A 21,474-nucleotide genomic window follows, 5' to 3' on the forward strand; every position below is an offset into this window, starting at 1 on the left:
GTGTAATGCTTTCCCCATTTTACAGTTTTACACACACCAACCTCACAACATTATCAAGACCACACATCTGTAATATTTGCTGATCATGGTCAACTTGTCAATCAGCAGCATCTTTCTATCCTGTAGTATAAGCTTTTGTGATCATTTGAAGTTCAGCATTGATCATAAGATGGATAGCTTCAGCAACATAATGCTCTTGGCAACAATATTCAAATTGTGCCTGACCAAATAACAATGAATATAAAAAATATGGGCGGCATGGTGGCACAGTGGTTAGCACTGCTGTCTCACAGCGCCAAAGACCCGGGTTCAATTCCCGCCTCAGGTGACTCTCTGTGTGGAGTTTGCACATTCTCCCTGTGTCTGTGTGGGTTTCCTCCGGGTGCTCCGGTTTCCTCCCACAATCCAAAAATGTGCAGGTTAGGTAAATTGCCCATAGCGTTAGGTGAAGGGGTAAATGTAGGGGAATGGGTCTGGGTGGGTCGGCGGGTAGGTGGGGACTTGTTGGGTCTGTTTCCACATTGTAAGTAATCTAATCAAATTCAAAACAGTAAAGGAGCAGTGACATAATTTAAGGTCAAGATGATCTGTGACTTGGAGGGGGACATTATGGTGTTCACAAAGGTCTGCAATCCTCATTCTTCTGGGTGGTAGAGTTTTGGGAGATGCTTCTTTTGAAATTAGGGCAAATTGCTCCATTGACATCCTGCTGCCACTGTGTGCTGCTGGCGGAAGGAATGATTGAGGTGGTGGATGAGGTGCCAGTACAGTCCTGGATGGTATCGAACTGTACAGTGTTGGAGCTGAACTTAACCGAGCAGGGTGGTTAGAACATTATCACTCCTCTGATTCATGGCTGGAGATGGTTGGCAATCTTTGTGTGACTGGTCCGGTTTAATCTCTGGCCAGTTTTGATTCCTAAGATATTGATGGCCTGGGAATGTGGCAGTGGGAAGTAGTTTGACATTCCCACATTGAAATGGGGTAGCCAGGCACTTAGTTGTGTTTTAAAAAAAAATAGTGGTAGAAAATTAAGGCCCATACCATGGTTTCTTGATTGGTATGAAATGCTAGCCTTGAAATACCAACATTCCAAAGATAAAAATGCCCAATAAAGGCAAATTAAAGAGTCAATGAAACCTACTGAAATCTAATTTGGTAGCAGTGGTGACCTATTTCACGAGAATCTCCATTTTCTTCTGACCAATTTCCTGTTTACCTGTACAGGAATCTCATACACATTGTGGTTATGCGATTGCCCCATTTATTTCTCACATTTTCCTGTTCCCCCAAACTATTCATTAAACTGTTGTTACTGTTCCATGTGTTAGTTCTCCTTCTGGCCATCAAAGCTTTGGAGAAGCAGAACAGCTTAAACAATGTAATGAAGATGATCCCTCACATTGCTCAGTGATAGTAGACTGGAGCAGAATGAAAATAAAAGCTTTCCCAACAGTATTTTGCTTTAATAGCTATGTGACACAAATCTGTTGGATGAATTTTACTGTTTGTATTGCTGTCAGTATCACTCTGGCAGTGAAGAGATTGTGCAATGGGGTATTTGAGAGCTGAAAATGTGTTGCTGGAAAAGCGCAGCAGGTCAGGCAGCATCCAAGGAATAGGAGAATCGACGTTTCGGGCACAAGCCCTTCCTGAAGAAGAGCTTGTGCCCGAAACGTCAATTCTCCTATTCCTTGGATGCTGCCTGACCTGCTGCGCTTTTCCAGCAACACATTTTCAGCTCTGATCTCCAGCATCTGCAGTCCTCACTTTCTCCTCAATGGGATATTTAATCCAGTTTTGATTTGCCAAGTATAATCTGTTAAATTAAGGTAAACTGCAGTTGATGTTGTTCCTAATATATTAAATAATATCGTTTAAGGCAGAAAAATTGAGACATTTGACCTCCCCAGTGTTACATTTACATTGATTAGGGCAGATATGTATTTAACAATTTCAGGACATCCCATGTTACCTTGCAGCCAATTAAGCTTTATTTTGACGTGTAGTTACTGTTGTAATTTAGGAATCATGGTATCCAATTTGTGCACAGCAATCTTCCACAAACGGCAATGATATAATCTGCTTTGTGGCAAAGCTGGTAGAGAGATAAATGCTGGTTTGGGAATGGGAGAGATCACTCTTGTTCTTCATTACTTAATGTCATGAGATCTATCATCTTTATTTGTTCATGGAATGAGTGTTGCTGGCAAGACCAGGGTTTATTACCATATATAATTGCCTTTGAAAAATTTGTGGTGAGCCACGTTTTTGTGGTGAGCCATGTGGTACATGTGGTGGAGATACACCCACAATGCAGCTAAGGAGGGAATTCCAGGATTGTGATGTACGGTAGTGAAAGTGTGGTAATACAATTCCAAGTCACGATGATGTATGACTTAGATGGAAACTTGCAAACGATGTCCCCATGTGTCTGCTACCCTTATTCTTTAGACAGTAGATACATAAGTTTGGAAGGTTTTTACGGAATTGCTATCCTGCTTCTTGTAGATAGAGCACATTGCTGTCACTGTATAATGATACTGGAAGGAAAAAAACTTTAAAGTAATGGACAAGGATGTCAATCAACTGCCTATCTAACTGAGATGTCAGACTATGCCTTGGCTTAACATCTCATCTGTAAGAGTACAATTGTAACATTGCGGCATTACCTCAATATCACATGTCAAGTACCAGCCTAGATTTCAAGTTGATGCCTGTGTTGTATAATTTTCCCAAAGTCTTCTGCCACAGGGTGCTACCAGCTAAACTACATTTGAATACTTGATAAGATACTGCATTAATGCAAGTATCTGCTAATAATGCAAGCGCAAGTATCAACAGACAGCTTGAATCCACAACCTCCTGACTTAGAAGTACAAACACAAGCACTGAGTCACAATTGGCACTTCTTAAATTCATTCATGGGATGTGGGGATAGCTCGTTAGGTCAACATTTATTGCCTATCCCTAGTTGCCCTTGGGAAGGTAGCGGTGAGCTGCCCTCTTGAACTGCTGAAGTCTATTTGGAGTAGGTATCCTGACCACGTTGTTAGGGAGGGAGTACCCACACCAAACGGATTGAAGTGGTTCAAGATGGATGAGATAGCAGGGATATACAGGTCAGACATGGGCCTTTTTTTTTGAGCTCCATTGTACAAACAGTTGATTTACTTTAAGGTAGACTGAATGACCTTTGAGAATTAAGGATAAGGCTATTGATGAGTTAAGGATATGGAACTCCTTAACAGCAACATGGCATGCCAGATGGACTGTAGCATTTTAAGAAGGTCTTTCACTAACATCTTAAAGACAATTAGATGCGGACAATAAATGCTGACACCAACATTCCATGAATGGATTATATAGCAGAAGGTGGTACAAGTGGGGATTCATCTCAAAACTGCAAACTGGTTAATAACATTTGATGGTGTATTCTGTCATAATTGTTTGTTTCTTGTTTAAAATCAAGAAGCGTGGGTCTTTTCAGTCAAAGCAGAAGTGCTTCTTGTAGTTAAGAAATATGATTAGAATGAATTGACTGTGAGTGTGACAGTCAATATAGACGTAGAGTTATTGATTTGGTTTTTGGCTTGCAGTGCCATTGATGAGCCATGTAGTTCAGAAATGTGTCAAAATGCAAGATCCTTACATACGAAGAGCTTTGTGCTGTCAGTGAGTTGCCTTACTCCTCGCATTTTAATCCTGAGACTCTGTGCTTCCTACATTATATAAGTATACAGTTTTTGGTTTGATACCATCCTTGACCCAGATAATTCCTTGTTTCTGGAAGTGTTAAGTTTAAACATTAACCCCAGTGTTCTTACTGTGTGAACGATTAACGCAGTTCTATTGGATTCCTTCCTTCACCATTAAACTTGTTTGAAGCGAACTATTTGTATAATAACTTAGCTGATGTAACCTTCTTCATATACTACTCTTCACAATAGCACAATGACAACTGACTATGCAGTTTTCACATATCCAGCAATTGTTTTGCATTAAAAATAAAAATGGTTCCTTTTCTTTACAATTAGTGGATGGTATATTGGACATGAACAGAATTTACAGCACAGAAACAGGCCGTTTAACAAAACAGGTTCACGTGGGGATTTTTGCTTCACGTAAGTGTCTTTCCAACCTCTCTGTGGTAGCACTAGAAATCAAGACCCACTATCCTTGGAATTGTCATATAAGTTAAAGATTCTACACAAAGGTTCTTGAATTTACCTCTGTTGTAGACCCAGGTTAACAGAGAGCACAGACCAAGTTTCTATATTTCAAACAAAAAATTACGATGTATTACAAGTAATTAGACTCCAGCCATGGATAGACAGTTAAGAATTGCTGACACATCACTCTACTAATTAGATCTTTTTCCCCTGATAAATACGCTGTATATCCTCTTATTAGCGAGTTTTGAGAATATTTGTAGCTCAGGTTGAGGTTCTGGATGTAGGTTTGCTCGCTGAGCTGGAAGGTTCATTTTCAGACGTTTCATCACCATACTAGGTAAGATCTTCAGTGAGCCTCTGAATGAAGCACTGGTGATGTATTCCACTTTCTATTTATATGTTAGAGTTTCCTAGGGTTGGTGATGTCATTTCCTGTGGTGACATCATTTCCTATGGTGATGTCATTTCCGGTTGTTTTTCTCAGAGGGTGATAAATGGATCCCAGTCAATGTGTTTGTTGATAGAGTTCCAGTTGGAAGGCCATGCTTCCGGGAAATCTCATATGTGTCTCTGTTTGGCTTGTCCTAAGATGGATGTGTTGTCCCAGTCAAAGTGGTGTCCTTTTATGAACATCAACTAGCCACAAAAAGACATGACCCACTCTCACTAGTGTCCTTACATACGGATGAGGAAGGACACCACGTGTCCTTCCTCATCCGTATGTAAGGATACTAGTGAGAGTGGGTCATGTCCTTTTGTGTCATTTTATGAACATCAACTAGCCACAAAAAGACATGACCCACTCTCACTAGTGTCCTTACATACGGATGAGGAAGGACACCACTTCGACTGGGACAACACATTCATCCGAGGACAAGCTAAACAGAGACACACACGAGAATTCCTAGAAGTATGGCATTCCAACCAGAACTCTTATCAACAAACACATTGACTTGGATCCATTTACCACCCTCTGAGTAAAAGAACAGGAAATGATGTCACCACAGGAAATGATATCACCAACCCATGGAAACTCTAACATATAAATAGAAAGCGGGCTACACCACCGGTGCTTCATTCGGAGGCTCACTGAAGATGTTACCTAGTATGGTGATGAAACCGGCTCAGCGAGCAAACCTACATCCACATTCTCTTATACATACACAGGCAGGAAGAAAAAACCCAACATAGGTGTAATGGACAGAAAAAAGATTGGGAAAGCAGTTCAGTGGTCCCTGAGGTGGTTTTTAATGGTTGTTCTATTGGGAAGAATGCTGTTTCTCAATCATCTTTTTCCGGATGTTTCCACTGCTTTGCAATTGGCACAGGGTGACTGGTTCACTGATGGAAGGTCTCTGACCTATCAATTAAAGGTCACAACTTACAGTATAAGTTGAAGGAATGATGAATGAATTTTCCTCAGGCTTGAAGTGGTTTTTACTGCAGAGCAGAGATAGAGCTTCTGAGCTGGTAGAGGTCTGATTGCAACTCACTATCTTCTTCACACCCTCCCCAAGCTGGTTAGTTTGTGGAGAACAAATAACATAATTTTAGACAGGCAGAAGACTTTTGTGATTGGAAACTGACCACTAATCCTTAAATGAATCCACTATTTGTTGCTAACCCAAGCTCCATTTGTCCACAACCTTATAGCTCCACCAACTCTTCATCTGCACCAACAGCTAAGCAAACAATATTCACAATGAATATCAAGTTACTTGTTTAAGATTATGCAGGAATTCTCGCTACCCTAGATTATAAAACAGTTTTCATTTTAAACAATTTGAACAAAAGAAAAGAAAATAACGAGACACAATCTTAAGAAATGAAACACAGTTTCTGTTGCGAACAATGGATGTCTTTTTTTTCATTTGCTGGATATGAATAATGCTAGCAAGGCCAACATTTATTGATGATCCTTAGCTGCCTGTGAAAAATTCTTAGTGACTTGCCTTTTAGAATCATTCCAGGCAATGTAGTGTAGTGCTATTGAGGAGATAGTTCCAGGATTCTGATCCAGTGGCAGTATAGGAATGGCTATATGTTTCCCCACCACTCGAATGTTTTGGATGTTGCCCCCCCCGTTCATCACTCGTGAGAGGGTTGGAAGTCTCAATGTGTGATTTGTTAGGAAGCCTTGTCTGTTGGCATCATGCCGGTTGTTTTTCTCTTGCTGTGTTATGACTTGTCATTCTTTATGAAATATGATTCAGCACCAGTCAGTGACGAGGAGGAGAGTGCCACACTGTTTGAGCACGTCTCCAAGACATCAGATGATCCATTCGACACGTCCTCCGGGTCCGTTCAGCTCCTCTCGATCAAGCCTCTGTCAGCCCATCCTGGTTACCCTGTGTCAGAACGAAGTCCAGAGGCAGTGGCAGTTAATGGAGAGGTAAGCATGATGGTCTTGTTGACTTTTGAAGCGAGAGCCTTGTGACAGGTCTACCCATTGTGAGCAATGTTTTTAAATATCCTCTCTCCTAAAAGGTAACTAAAGAACAACATGTAAGACTTAAGAAGAATCCAGAACATGTGGGCGTACACTTAGAATTCAATATCAACTGATTGGAAATATTTCCAGAAAATTTGTCGAAGAGATTGTGAGATTAGAAGATGCCCTAATCCAATAGGCTATGGCTACAGGCGATGTTTAAAATGAAGGTGTATGGTTAACTGGTTACTTAATGCATATGTGAATACATGCATTAGGAGCAAGAGTAAGCCATTCAGCTCTTTAAGCTTGTTTCTCCATTCACCATTTAAGACATGTTTAATGTGATGACACCACATGCTTATCCCTTGCTTCACAAGGATTTATTTGCCTTTGCCTTAAAATATTCAAGGACTCTGCTTCCACCTCCTTTTTGAGGACAAGAGTTTCAAAGACCCTCTTTGGGAAAAAATAATAGTCCTTAACTTGATTTTAAATAGAGGATCTCATTTTTTGTCAACACTGACTGAGTTCTCACAAGAGAAACATTCTTTCTACATGTACCCTGTCAAGAACCCTCAGGATTTTAAGTTTCTATTAAGTATGTTCTTACACTTTAAAGTTCCAGAGAATACAAGCCTAATGTGTCCAACCTTTCTCTTTTAAGACAAACCTCTCACTTTCATGTATTTGCCTTGTAAACCTTTGCTTCCAATGCATTTACATCCTTCCTTATATAAGGAGGCCATCACTGTGTAAAGTACTAAGGATGTGATCTCACTAATGTCTTCAGTCTTATTAAAAAGTGTTTGCTTACAATATTCAGCAAATCTGTTGAGCATCTGTTGAGATAGGAGCAGAATCAATGTTTCGATCCTACATTCAGCTTCTTTGGCATGTAACGTCTAACTTTTGTATTCAATTTCCCTCACAATAAATTATAATCTTTTCCTAACAACTGCTGTCTCTATATACTAACCATTTGCAATCCATGCACTAGGGCATCCACTTCCCTCTGCACTCACTGCTCTGCAATCTTTCTCTTTAGATAGTATGCTGTTTTTTTTAAAAAAAACTTGATGCAAATGTGTGATTTTGCATTTTCCCACTTTATACTCTATTAGCTGGATCTTTGCCCGTTCACTTAACCTATGTGTTATTTTATATCTTCCTTATGTACTCTCCACAACTTATTCTCTGACCTAACTTTGTATCATCAGCAAATTTAGCAATTATACTTTCAGCCCCTTTATCTCAGTCATGTATATAAATTCGAAAACATTGAGGCCTCAGCTTTATCCCTGTCGCACATACTCATTGTATTTTGCCAAACAGAAAAATGACCAACTTACACCAACTCATTGCTTCCTGCTAACCAGTAATCTTTTATCCATGACAATATTTTAGCTTTTACACCAAGAGCTTTCATTTCCCTTTGTAATCTCTGATTTCCCCGCCCCACTCCACTCCGACCAAACACTGGTCAAATTACTTCTTGAAATCTCACTACAGTATTCCCAATGGTTCCCCTTTATCCACTACACCTGCTACTCTACCTGATTACTTTGATTTTCTCCAAGTGCCTTGCTGTAATATAATAATTTCTAACATCTTCCCACTGACAGATATTAGGCTAACTGTCCTGAAATTTACTGCTCTTTGTCTCCTTTTGAATAAGGGAATATATTCAGTATTTTCTAAATTAATTGAATCATCTCCAAACCTAGGGAAGTTTGGGATATTAAATCTATCACTATCACACTAGCCATCTCTTTAAAGACTTGTGAGCATGCACCTCCAACAATTTGCTCAGTATCACTTCTTTGACGATTATAATTTTCACAGGTTCCTCCCTCCCTTACATTTCCTAATTTACAGCTATTTCTAGGAAGTTACTTGTGTCCTTTATAGTGAAGACCAGTGCAAAATACCTGTTTATGTCATTTGCCATTTCCCTGTTTTCGAGACTGTCTTTCTTGTTTATTTTGTTAACACATCTTTTCGAATTAGTGATAGAAAAGCCTATATCTGCTTTTACATTATTCACCAACTCCTATCTTGTATTCTATTTCTCTCTCCTTATCAATCTTCAAGCTGTGTTTTTTGATATTCTTTCAAAATTTCTGACCTACCACACACCTTTGCACAATGATATATTTTTTCTGTAAGTTTGATACTATTTTTAACATTTTAGTGAACCACAGATGGTGTGTCATTGAAATGCTTTTCCCCATTGGATTGGATCTATTTTGCACATTCTGAAATGTTCCCTCAAATGTCCACCACTCTGTCTCTATTGACCTAATTACAGCTTCACTTTTACAAGCTCTGCTTTCCTACTATAATAATTGCACTTGTTTAAAATGCTAGTCTCAAACCCAGTCTTCCGTTTCTCAATTGAATGTAAAGTTTGATTATACAGTGATTTCTGCTATTCAGGATTGCCTTCACTACAAAGCCATTAATTATTTGTCTCTCAGTACCAGGTCTCATCCAACCTACTCTGTAGTCTGTTGCACAGCATGTTGTTCTCAGAAACTATCTTGGACTTTTCCACTTGGCTTCCTTGGCCCTCTGGTGTCTCCAATTGGAGATTAAAATTCCCCTTGATTTCACCATATCTTCCCACCAAGTTTCCACTGTTGTTCCTTTATATTCCATGCTCCTGTGAGGTTACTATTGGAGAAGCTGAAAACTACTCCAACAAGTTTTACTTGCCTTCCTTGTTTCTCCTCTCGCCACACCCCTTCTGCATCATTGCTGAACTTAGGTTATGTTTTTGTGTTGTCTGCCATTAATTAATGGAGGCACACCTCCACTTCTCCCATGCTTTATACCTTTCCTAAATGTCACGTAACCTTCAAAATTCAGGTCCCAACTTACGTCATCCTCTAGCCTTGTTTTCTGCAATGGCTATCAAATCTCACTTATTTATTAGTTACCGATTCACAGCAGTTTAGATTAGATTAGATTACCTACAGTGTGGAAACAGGCCCTTCGGCCCAACAAGTCCACACCGACCCTCTGAATAGCAACCCATCCAAATGTATTCCCCTACATTTACTCCTTCACCTAACACCACGGGCAGTTTAGCATGGCCAATTCACCTAACCTGCACATTTTTGGACTGTGGTAGGAAAGCGGAGCGCCCGGAGGAAACCCACGCAGACACGGGGAGAATGTGCAAACTCCACACAGACAGTTGCCTGAGGCAGGAATTGAACCCGGACCTCTGGCGCTGTGAGGCAGCAGTGCTAACCACTGTGCCACCATGCTGCCTCCAAATAGACCTTCAAATATAAAAATAGCGAAAATGATAGGAAGGTAGACATGAACAATGAAGTAGACAGAAAGAGGCAGAGACCAAGAAATAAGGAATACACAACTGGAGAAAGAAACAGAATTTCAACAAGTAGGATGGGATGGGCTGTCTGTTTTACTGCCATTTACTGAATTGTAAAATCAAGGAAACGGGTGAGGTTGGACTGAGCCTGATGAATTGCTTTTGTAAATCAGTCACTGTTATTGGATAAGCAAATGTAAGAAAAGTATTAGTCTCTGTCAAAATCCCACAAGCAACAGCAAGATCAATAACCAGCTAACGTGTTTCATAAAATCTACTGAAGTTCTGTCAGATTGTTTCTTGTAGCATTTTGGGACTTTTCAAAGACGTTATGAGACATTCATTTGAAAAAACAAAAACATTTTGGTGCTTGTCAGATTACTTCAGTATAATTTCCAGGAGATGTCTTAGCATTAGGTCCAAACACTTGGAATTCTGTGTCAAATAACTTACCTCCTGATTCCCTCAACCCTGCCTACTGTTTACAAGACACAAGTTAGCAATGTGATGGAATACCTCTCACTTGCCTGGTTGACAGTGCACCGACAATGTTAGGGAAGTTTAACCACATCCAGGACAAAACAGCTCATTCACCACCATAAACATTCCCTCCCTCTACCATCTGCTTACATTGGCTGCTGTGTGCACTGTGTATTGTGTACTGTCACAGCTCTCCCACCCTCCTTGGCTAGCTCCTGCCAAATGATTACCATGTAGTAGGACAAGGGCAGCAGATACATGGGGACACTGCCATTATTAAATCCAACCCCCCCCCCCCCCCCCCCCCCAAACAAAAAAAAGACACACAGCTTCCTGACTTGGAACTCCTTTCCTAACAGTTGCCACAGTTCAAGAAGGCAGCTCCCGATTATCTTATCAAGGACTATTAGAGACGGACAACAACTGTTGGCCTTCGCAATGCTGCTTACATCTCGTGAATAAATAAGTGAAGTAATCATTCATCTACATTCATGACTCATGGATTTAATGAAGTATTTCTTTGTGTAGATGCTCACTTGAGTGGTAAAGCTGTTTCAGCGTACAGGAGTCAAGGATACTTCAGGTGCAGTTACAGAGAAAGAACTACATTTCTTTTACGAAAGCAAAATACTGAGAATGCTGGGAACACCTTAAAAGCAGAGCAGGTCAGGCAGCATCTGTGGAGAGGAAGAGTTCATGTTTCAGAATGCTGACCTTCATAAGAACTGAATTTCTTGTCATCATATGCTGTCAAACTGTGTATTGAGTAAAGTTCACCTGATTTCTCAGTGCTCTGAAATGTTATTTTGATTTGTTAGTTAAATGAGAAGTAGAAATTTTAACAGTTCTCGGTCTCTTGCTTCATTCTAGCTCTCACACATACACCTTTTCTCTTCTTTCTGATGTTCGTGATTCTAGTGTCTCTCTCTCTCTCTCCCCGCTTTCATCTATTCTGATCTCATTTGTATTTGTTCTGTCTCTGGGTTCCATGCAATGGAGGGGATGGATAGGGGTCTCGCCTGCTGGCTGGACAGCCAAACAAAGCCCCATATCACCTCTTTTCTGAAGGCCATCTGGATTAATTGTCAGCTGGATAGCAATGGGCTGTCACTGGGGTCATGGACCCTGGGAGTGGATGATCTTTCATGAGTTGCTAATCAGTCAGAAGCCTCGAGCAGCTGTCTGTGTGGAGTTTGCACATTCTCCTCGTTTCTGTGTGGGTTTCCTCCGGGTTCTCTGGTTTCCTCCCACAGTCCAAAGATGTGTAGGTCAGGTGAATTGGCCATGCTAAATTGACCATAGTGTTAGGTGCATTAGTCAGAGGGAAATGGGTCTGGGTGGGTTACTCTTCAGAGGGTCAGTGTGGACTGGTTGGGCCAAAGGGCCTGTTTCCACACTGTAGAGAATCTAATCTAATTGAATCTATTGTAAAGCTGTCTTCATGACTCAGCAATGCCACAGGCAAGGTGGTGGCTGCTGCTGGTAATGCTACTACTTGTTCCAGAGTCATGAGATTTGCCATTGAACCAGGCACTGGTGAGTTATCCCATTAAGAGGAATTGTGAGATGGGGATAAGTTGGGAAGTGGAAAGGCAGGGGTTCTCAACCTCAAAATGCCATCCCCTTTTTCCTGATGCCAAGATCACTTGATCACTGATCACTACATACTTATGAGTAAGGGCTAAATCTCTGCCCCCTGGGAGTCGGCAAGTAATCCTGACATGTTTTGTTTTTTGGGTTCCATACATACCCCCCTTGTGGCTAGTTAAATGCCAGCAGCATCAGGATGAGGTCCTCAGTGAGCATTAATTGCTTATTCAAAAACCGAAAACACGGACCTAGGCAGAGGTGGGAGGTTGAGCGAGTGGTTCCCACTTGCTATCTTAACTTATTAGATCACGACAGTGTGGAAACAGGCCCTTCAGCCCAACAAGTCCGCACTGACTCTTCGAAGAGCAACCACCCAGACCCATTCCCCTACATTCACCCCTGACTAATGCGCCTAACACTACGGGCAATTTAGCTTGGCCAATTCACCTAATCTGCACATCTTCGGACTGTGAGAGGAAACCGGAGCACCTGAAGGAAACCCACGCAGACACAGGGAGAATGTGCAAACTCCACACAGACAGTTGCCCGAGGCAGGAATTGAACCCGGGTCCCTGGCGCTGTGCAGCAGCAGTGCTAACCACCGAGCCACCGTGCCGCCCAAATTTATGTTTAAATTACCCTCCACCATCAAACATGCCTCAGAGGAAAGCAATAACTTCCACCACGTGAGACTACCTCACTCTATTTCTCTCTCTTGTCAGTGTCTGAACCCCACTTTGCTTCTATCTGTATGGTCTTTATCTCTCCCTCAGTTTGCTCTTGTAGTGAGTTTCCTTGATTTATGTGCTTCTTCTCTCTGTCTGTCTCCTCTCTTACTGGTTTTGTCTGTCGATATTTCTTGCCATGAATTGTGTTTGAGTGATGTTATGAGGCCGAAGGAGTGCACTATACCTCTCTTTAGTTACACTAATCCATTGACCACAACATAAATTAATGTTTTACCCAATTATCGAGGAGGAAGGAATGTTTACATTAATGATGAATGTTGATGTTGAATATATTTTTGTTACCTTGTTTGCAATATCTCCAAGGAGGCTGGTATCCTGTCACCAAGTCACCCTTTATTTGCATGTGCATAGAACTTCTCTCTAGTCTGGCTTTTTCTGCGTGAACAGTACCCCTGACACTCCTATCAGCCAAGGCTTCCTGATTGGACTAGATGAACCGCCCCAAACAGGGAACTCATTCATTGACTTCCACCTGGCTGACCTTATTATCATCACTACACTTGACTCCTGAAGGATCTTTTTAAATCATGGAAACAGTGGAAAATGGGCAATATCAACTTGATCAACCAGTTGCACGCACGTCAAAGGGAAGATGGATAGTGGGCTTTTAATCTGTTAAAGCCCTTTTTCTACATTTGCTGGATGTTATAAAGACCGCTTTACGGTCAAGGACTTGGATGGAGAAGGAAAGTTTTTTGTGCCCAACTGAATGAAGAGGGTGACCTCGATTTCATCTAAAATTCAGGATGGCAGCACTCTCAGCAGTGCTTGAACGTGCAACCGTTTAACTCAGAATAAGGATTGCTCCAGCTGAGCTATGGTTGGCAAATCCATCTCATTTGAAAGATGGCACCTCTGGCATTGGAGCAACCCCTGAGTGGTGCACAATCTGACATTTTCAGAATCCCACTGTTTAGAAAATGTTTGCACTTGCTGTACGAATCAATGTCTATATTTCAGTAATAGTCTGTCTTGGAAGTTTTGAAAATGAAGCGAGAAAGAACTTACGTTCTTATATACGAGCAACCTGAGAAAGTATCTTTAAAGTGTAGTCAGTGTTGTCATGTAGAAAACATGGTGTCACTCTGTGCACAGCAAGATTCCACAGAAAACAATGGGAGATAATCTGTTATTTAGTGATTGTGATTGAAGGTGAGATATTGACTAAGAGACCCTGGAAAATTCCCTCCTCTGTAAATGTTGCTCTGTGATATCTTTGGTATCACTTAAGAGGACAGACAGGGCCTTGGCTTATTGCAGGGATTCCCATCCTTTTCAACTGATATCCTGTTTCGAGGCTTGAAGGTTGTGATCTCTCAGTCAGAGCTGACGGAGTAGAGAGCAGTTAGAATTGGGGGGGCGGCGGGGGAGGGCTCAGATATTACAACTGAGCCCCATGTTGGCCATTGCTGTCTCAGAGCTCCCGACCCTAAAATTTCAGCTTGCATCTCCATTCAGGATCCCAGTACCTCACATTGGGAAGTCCTATTTCAATGTACTATGGAAAATATGGCACCTTTAACAAAGCAGCATTTCCTTAACACTGCATTTTAGAACATTAGGAGAGATTTTCTGCCGAAGTAGGAGTTGAACCATCAACCTTCTAACTCAGTATTGACAGGGGTACCTGCTGAGCCACAGCTCGTCCTCAGTAAAGTGCTCTCTGTAATTGCGAGTTCTTAGTAATGATGTTTGCATGAACCACCATGTGCACTGGCAGTAAATTTGCAGGATCTTTTTAACGGGCGTGAAAACTAGTCAGCAAATAGCTTGTGTAAAATAAAAATACAGTGCAGCTCTACTGATGTAACTGGTGAATACAGCAAAATACTTTATGGATTCCGAAACGTTCAGCCATCAGGAAGAATAACAGCAACATTGATTTGAGTTATTGCCGTCAGCTTTCGACCCCCACTTCACATGGAGCTGATTGTAAAGTGAAAGGAAAGCAATACATTCAACACTGTGCACCTACCTCTCTGTGGCATTTTTCATCTGTGTTCTTTCATTTAGGAATTGTGCAAGAGCTCATTGGATTTATTATTTATTATTTCAGGTATGGGGGGGTGGTATTGTAGGACACAGCATTGTGTGCTTAAGCTAGGAATGTTCCAGTTGAAGCTTAATCACCGGCTCTATGTGTTTTTTAATGAGATACAGAATCAGGCAGTTGCTTTCATTTCAGTTTTGCTGCCATTGGTGGAATACAGATGTTGTTCGGGAGAGTCTCCATCGATTGTTTTTGCCATCAGTTGTGCATTGCTGGTTGCCAGATGTTTGTCAGCTTTTGAATGTTGTCCTTACTAAAATCTAATAAGTTTTACAGTCAGTGAGCCATGGGACAGTTTTCTAATTGTATCATCATAAATCACAATGTGTAGGATTTATAGCGGACAAACTGACCCCTCCATGATAGTCAAAGCCAGTGCAGTTAACAGCATACATTCTGCTACATGTATCATCCATTGTTGTTTGTCCTGCCATACCATCATCCCATATAACTTAGTGTCTACTACATGCTTGCAGTGTTTTAACTATTTATATGATCTTTCCATTCAAGGACAATGTTTAATTACACACTTTGTGAATCCAAAGCATTTTAAATTCCAGAGGTCAGTCAATTGCTTGTAAATTTCAGGCTCCAAGTTGAAAGGTGTTGGATTTTTATGAAGTGACTTTGTATTTCTGACAACGTTTGACATATGGTCTAATCATTATGTAGAATTGGGTACAGTACTACAGTGGTTATGTTACTTATCCAGTAATCCCGAAGTCTGGAATAATAATCCAGATAGTCTCAGTATCAGTAATAGTGAGCATGAAACTGCCAGATTACTGTAATATCCTTTAGGGAAGTTAGCCTGCTGTCCTTATCCAATTTGGTCGATATTTGAGCCCAGACCTACAGAAATGTGGGTGACTTTTACCTGCCGTGGGAAGTGGAGTAGGATGCTCTCATTTGCATCAGAATTGCTGTGAAGGGCTGCAGTGGTTTCAGAGGGTGGCTGACAACCACTTTTTAAATGAAAGTTAGTGATGGACAATAATTGCCAGACTTGAGAACAATGCTCACATCCCAAGAATGGGGTAAAAGAAAGTAAAAAGTTGCAAGCCTCACCTTACAGAGTAGTTGTGTTGCAGTTGGCAGCACTCCCTTCTGCAGTTCGAGGCCCATATCTCTGACAGCAGAACAGGACTAAGGGAGTACTGCACTGTCAAGGGTGCCAGCCTTGTGTACAAGATCTTGAGCCAAAGCTCCACCTGTCTGTAGCAAGGACGTGTGTCAGTGTGAATGACCCTGTAGTGGTCATTTAAAGAAAGCAGGTTGTATGGTCCCCCGTGTCCTGTGGCCAGTCTTTATCCATCATGCAACACCACCTAATGGTAATTCCATTTCTGGTTCCTTGCTGTGAATAAATTATTATTTGTCTATAACCACGACAGTTTAATTTTTTACAGCACTTCCACATATTAAAACATCCCAAGACTCTTCAAAGGAGTCATCTAAAGCATAATTAGACATTGAGCCAGGGAAGGTTCTATAAAAGCAGATGGTTAAAACCTTGTTGAAAGGGATAGATTTAAGGAGGTTTCTATGGGAGGACAGTAAGGAAGAGAGGCAGCAGTTCCTGGGAGGGATTTGCAGAGCTCAGAGCTGATGCAGTTGAAAGCATGACCAGCAATGGGCCACCAGTCAAAATCTGGGATGTTCAAGAGGCTAGGATTGGAGGAATGCAAATATCTCTCGGGATGGTGAGGCTGAAGAGATTGCAGAGATTGGGACCAATGAGGTGATGATGGTCCCAATAGTCCAACTCCTTATGAATGAGATTTAAGGGTCGAGAAGGGAATCAAGGAAAGTTGGAGAAACAAACTGGGTGAGTTAGTGTCAAATCGGGTACAGAAAAATAAAGGAGCGAAAGGATCTGGGTTAAAAAAAATAGTGGAAAGGAAATGTCAGAACTTCTAAAAAATATTTTAAGTTTTAAAATCTCTATTAAAATTTACCATCTAAAGGGATGAAAATAAGTTAAATTTTTCACCTTTTGCACTGCGAGGTTGATTGTAATTACATCGACATTGCTCAAATAAAAAACAGTAGACTTCAGCTAATTCCTTAACATTCTGTGGTGTGTTTAATGAATGTTTAATGTGCAAATTCAGAAAGTTGTTCAATAGCTGGGAGACTAATGGCAGGAAGGCAGTTGTGTGTAGCTGAACAATGTAAGTCACTTTTTGAATATCGCATCTCACACCATTCTCTTAATCCCTTGAAATTACTCATCAATTTATTCATTAATAAGGGTGTGCATCATGAACAAACTGTTATTTTCCCAGCACGATTCCATCCAATAACATGAACACAGATTGTATTTTGCTATACTAAATAACTCCAGGGAACCTGGGACAAAGTTGATTGCTTTCCGTCAGCACAGACTTTTCACTCTGCCTCACCCACCCATCTCTCTCTCTCTCTGTCTCTCTTTCTTTCTTATACAGGTAAACAAGGCTCTGAAACAGAAATCTGATATTGAGCACTATCGGAACAAGTTACGCCTGAAGGCAAAGAGAAAAGGATATTATGATTTCCCAGAAGTAGAAAATAATCAAGTGATGATGGAGAAGCAGAGGAAAATGTACGAGAAAGGACAGATGGAAGCTGAAACACAGGTGCCCTCCACGTTTACTGAATCTCGAAACAGGTAAGAATAACGTGACACAATAGAAGTTCAGGAAGGTGGAAAATCAAATGTGATTCCGATCACTTGAAGAATTAACATGAACCTTTTGAAAGAATGATGGAAGCAGATTCAATAATAACCTTCAAAAGGGAATTAGATGAAAGTTTGGAGGGAAAATATTCACTGTTATGGGCAAGGAGTGAGGGAGTGAACAAATTAGATTGCTCTTTCAAAGAACCAGGACAAGGATGATGGGCCAAACAGTCCATAATTCCATACAGGCACTCCCTGGGTTCTTGAATCTGTTTGCAAGTCGATTTGTATGCAAGTTGGAACACAGTGCAGAAGAGCAGCAAGCAAGTACAGGAAAAGTTTGCATATTTTTTTTCAAATTACATCCCATCAATGCAATCACTTTACAAAGTACAAGCGTTTTTAGTTGGATGTTCGGAAATCAGGGGTCCTCTGTACATTACCTGATAAAGTGAAAGGAAGTTCGTCTGTACCAAATTTTAAAGAAGCCACAACCTATTCAAAACAAGTTAGCTGTTCAGCAGAAGGGTTACATTTAAGGAAAAGCGAATCTGCACTTTTTAATGTCACTTTTCACAATCTTGGAATGTCCAAAAGTGCTTTCCAACAAATTAAGTATTTCTATATTTGCTTCTAAATGTGGAAAGCATAGCAGCGACTCTGCACACAGCAAACTCTCAAAAGCAGCAGTGTTATAGAAAGGAAATGATCTCTTTTTGCAAAGTTGATTGAGTGATAAATATTGAAAAATGTGTTGCTGGAAAAGTGCAGCAGGTCAAGCAGCATCCAAGGAGCAGGAGAATCGATGTTTCGGGCATAAGCCTTTCTTCAGAAATCCTGAAGAAGGGCTTATGCCCGAAACGTCGATTCTCCTGCTCCTTGGATGCTGCGCTTTTCAAGCAACACATTTTCAGCTCTGATCTCCAGCATCTGCAGTCCTCACTTTCTCCTGAGTGATAAATATTGGCAATGGAGATAGCTGCAATGCTCATCTCTAAATAGTACCATGTCCACTTGGACAGGTAGCCTTGATTTAATATTTCACCTGAATTATAACACTGTCACTGTACTCTATACCACACGCGAATGTCAGCCTCATTGTTATATTCAGCTCCCTGGAGTGAAATTTGAACATTCTGACTGAGTTGAGGGGGCCAGTCACCAAACCACAGGTGATGCCTGACAAAAGGGGTCCTCATTGTCTTATTCCTAAAACAATCCACTTTATTTTAAAGGAAAACTGTTTACAATTATTTTTTTCTTACAATATGGTGGCATGGGAAGATTAACAAATAGTTTGTGTCACTTAAAATGCAGACATGTAATGACACTATACCAAAAATGAAAAAAGTGGTGTTGACAGAAGTGTCTCTGCCTCTAATAGCAGTGGCTAAAATTCACATGGCTTGCCAGATTGACATCTTGTAAATCATTTTGGCAGGGCTAGATGATTAAAAGCTGCCTTGAATCAAAGTGGAGCAATGGTAAATCAGTAAACAGAGATGGGTTTCCAGCTGAACTGACACAGATATTAAAATGGAATGAATTAAAATACTTTCAAAGTTCACCTGTTAGATATTGAAAGAACATTAATTGCACACAACCAACAGACTCTAATTTTAAAAGTGTTTTAAATTTCTTTCTCTCTATATGCTCACAGAAGATCCATCCCAGAAATATGCTGCAATATGTTCTGCCTTGACCTAAGTTTGCCTGAGGTATTTACTAAAATGTTTCCAGTGATGACAGATCAGCTATTTGAAAAGACTGCAGAGTCTAGGCCTACTTGCTTCAGCAAGGCGGAGAAGGTTAAGATGGAGTTTGATAGAAGCGTTAAAAATTGTGATTGATGCAGATAAACAAAGACAGGGTCGCAGTTCAATTTCAGTCTCTGGTGGCTGTCTGTCTGGAGTTTATACATTCTCCCCATGTCTGCATGGGTTTCAATCCAGTGCTCCACTTTCCTCCAACAGTCCAACAATGTGCAGGTTAGATGGATTGGCCATGTAATATCCAAGGATGTGCAGACTAGGTGGATGAATCATGGGAAATGTATGGTTATGGGAATAGGATGGGGTGTGGATCTGAGTATATTGTACTTTGGAGGGTTGGTGTGTACTTTGGAGGGTTGGAGGGTAGGCTGAATGGCTGAATGGCTTATATCTGCACTGTGGGATTCTGTGATTCTATAAAATGTCAGCGGCTTTATAGTTTTCTAACCCAAAACATATTTGGTTCACGGTTCCACTCTAGATATTCACCACAAAATTATCTGCTCTCGCTTGGAAGTGGGAGGCAGGGAGGTGGTTACCATTGACCAGAAATTGACCTGGACTAGCTGTATAGATACCATGGCTACAAGGACACAACAGAGGCTGGGAATTCTAGGGCAAAGAACTCATCTTTTTCCTTCCCAAAACCTGTCCACTATCTACAAGGCATAGGTCAGGAGTGTGGTTAAATATTCTCCACTTGCCTGGATGAGTACAGCTCCAACATTAAAGTGCGTACATTCTACAAGGTGCACTGCAGCAATTCATCAAGACTCCTTCAATGACATCTTCCAAATCTGCTGCCTGTATGTCCTTGGGAACAAGGGTGTCAGGTGTGTTCCCATCCAGCCACACAATATTCTGACTTGGAACTATACCATTGTTCCTGCACTGTGTTCTCATCAAAATCCTGGAACTACAATCCCTAGCATCCTGTGGTGTACCTACCAGGTGAATTGCAGTAGCTCACTACTACCTCTCCAGGATAACTGGCTTTCCAATTATCAAATGTTGGCTTTCCAAAATCCACATCCTATGAAACATTTCAATTCTCCAGCCCTGCTCTGTCAGAATTGCTGACTTTTGGACGAGTAGGTAACCCATGGCCCCATTCACTCTGGTGGCTGTGGGAAGCTCCAAAACAGTACTTTGAAGAAGAGCAACCTGCCATCTTGACCAATGTTTATCCCCCAGTCAACACTGAGAAAGCAGATGGTCTGATCATATTCTCACTGTTGTTTGTGGGAACCTGCTGTGTGCAGATTGACTGTATTCTCTACGTGACAACAGGCATCAAGTTTTAAAACTTGTTAATTGATTGAATGGCACTTTGAGAAATTTCTGAGATTGTGAAGGATGCCAGAGAAATGTAAATTTCTTTTTAATGACTAACAGCATGATAACCAGAAGAGAGAGATTTAAAATGATTGACTCTTTGGCTATTTTTTATGCAATGAGTCCTTAGAATTTGAAATGCACTGCCTGATAGAGTGATGGATAAAGATTCAAATTTGATTTCAAACTGGAACTAGATAAATCCTTTATGCAACGTGTTGGGCAAAGAGTGCGTAGTGAGATTAATTGTATTGCCCTTTGTGAAAGTTGGCATGGCCTCAATGGTCTGAATGACCTTCTGTACTGCTATGATTTTATTTCTATGATTTTACTGTTTATCATCCTGACTATGCAGGGAGAAGGGCAGATCAGGGATTTGTTGTGGTCGTGTTGCAACCCCATTTCCAATGATGCTTCTTTTTGAATGGAGCAGCTTCCATCCGTTGTGTGTTGCTGAATGTATCCTGATTTATGACCAAAAGGCACCAGCCTTAAAACTGAGCAACTGAAAGGGTGGGCATGTGGACCATTTGACTTTGACTCCTGAAGAAACCCCAAAAATAGGGACAGGCTGCTCAGTCCTTCACACCATTAAATTAGATTATGGCTAGTCTAGATCATGACTTAGTGAGTAGGTTCTCACCTCTGAGTTTGACAGGAATGTTTGAAATCCAGATACCTTATCATTCCATACAAATCCACAATGTTCAGACCTGCTCTGAGTAGGTATAACCTGCACACAGTCTAGGGTAATGCACTAAATCTGCACACACTCTGGGGTAATGCACGAAATGCAATTCTATATCAGAGATAAATGGAGGCAGCAAGTGATGTAAATGGTTAGCTGTCTAATCAAAACCATGCATGCAAGAATCTTGGCTGTC

General features: G+C 41.0%; 1 protein-coding gene across 3 annotated transcripts in view; it reads left to right on the top strand.

Annotated features, from left to right (window-relative positions):
- The window catches only part of LOC122557711 (UPF0606 protein KIAA1549L-like), a 267,459-nt gene that overhangs the window by 206,610 nt on the left and 39,375 nt on the right, over positions 1-21,474 (top strand). For all 3 annotated transcript variants that reach the window (XM_043705603.1, XM_043705602.1, XM_043705604.1), the window contains 2 exons: positions 6,389-6,567; positions 17,269-17,471. In XM_043705603.1, coding sequence (XP_043561538.1) covers positions 6,389-6,567; positions 17,269-17,471 — 382 coding nt within the window. The remainder of the gene's footprint in view (positions 1-6,388; positions 6,568-17,268; positions 17,472-21,474) is intronic.

The sequence above is a fragment of the Chiloscyllium plagiosum genome, chromosome 16 (assembly GCF_004010195.1).
Source record: "Chiloscyllium plagiosum isolate BGI_BamShark_2017 chromosome 16, ASM401019v2, whole genome shotgun sequence".
In the NCBI taxonomy this organism is placed as follows: Eukaryota; Metazoa; Chordata; class Chondrichthyes; order Orectolobiformes; family Hemiscylliidae; genus Chiloscyllium; species Chiloscyllium plagiosum.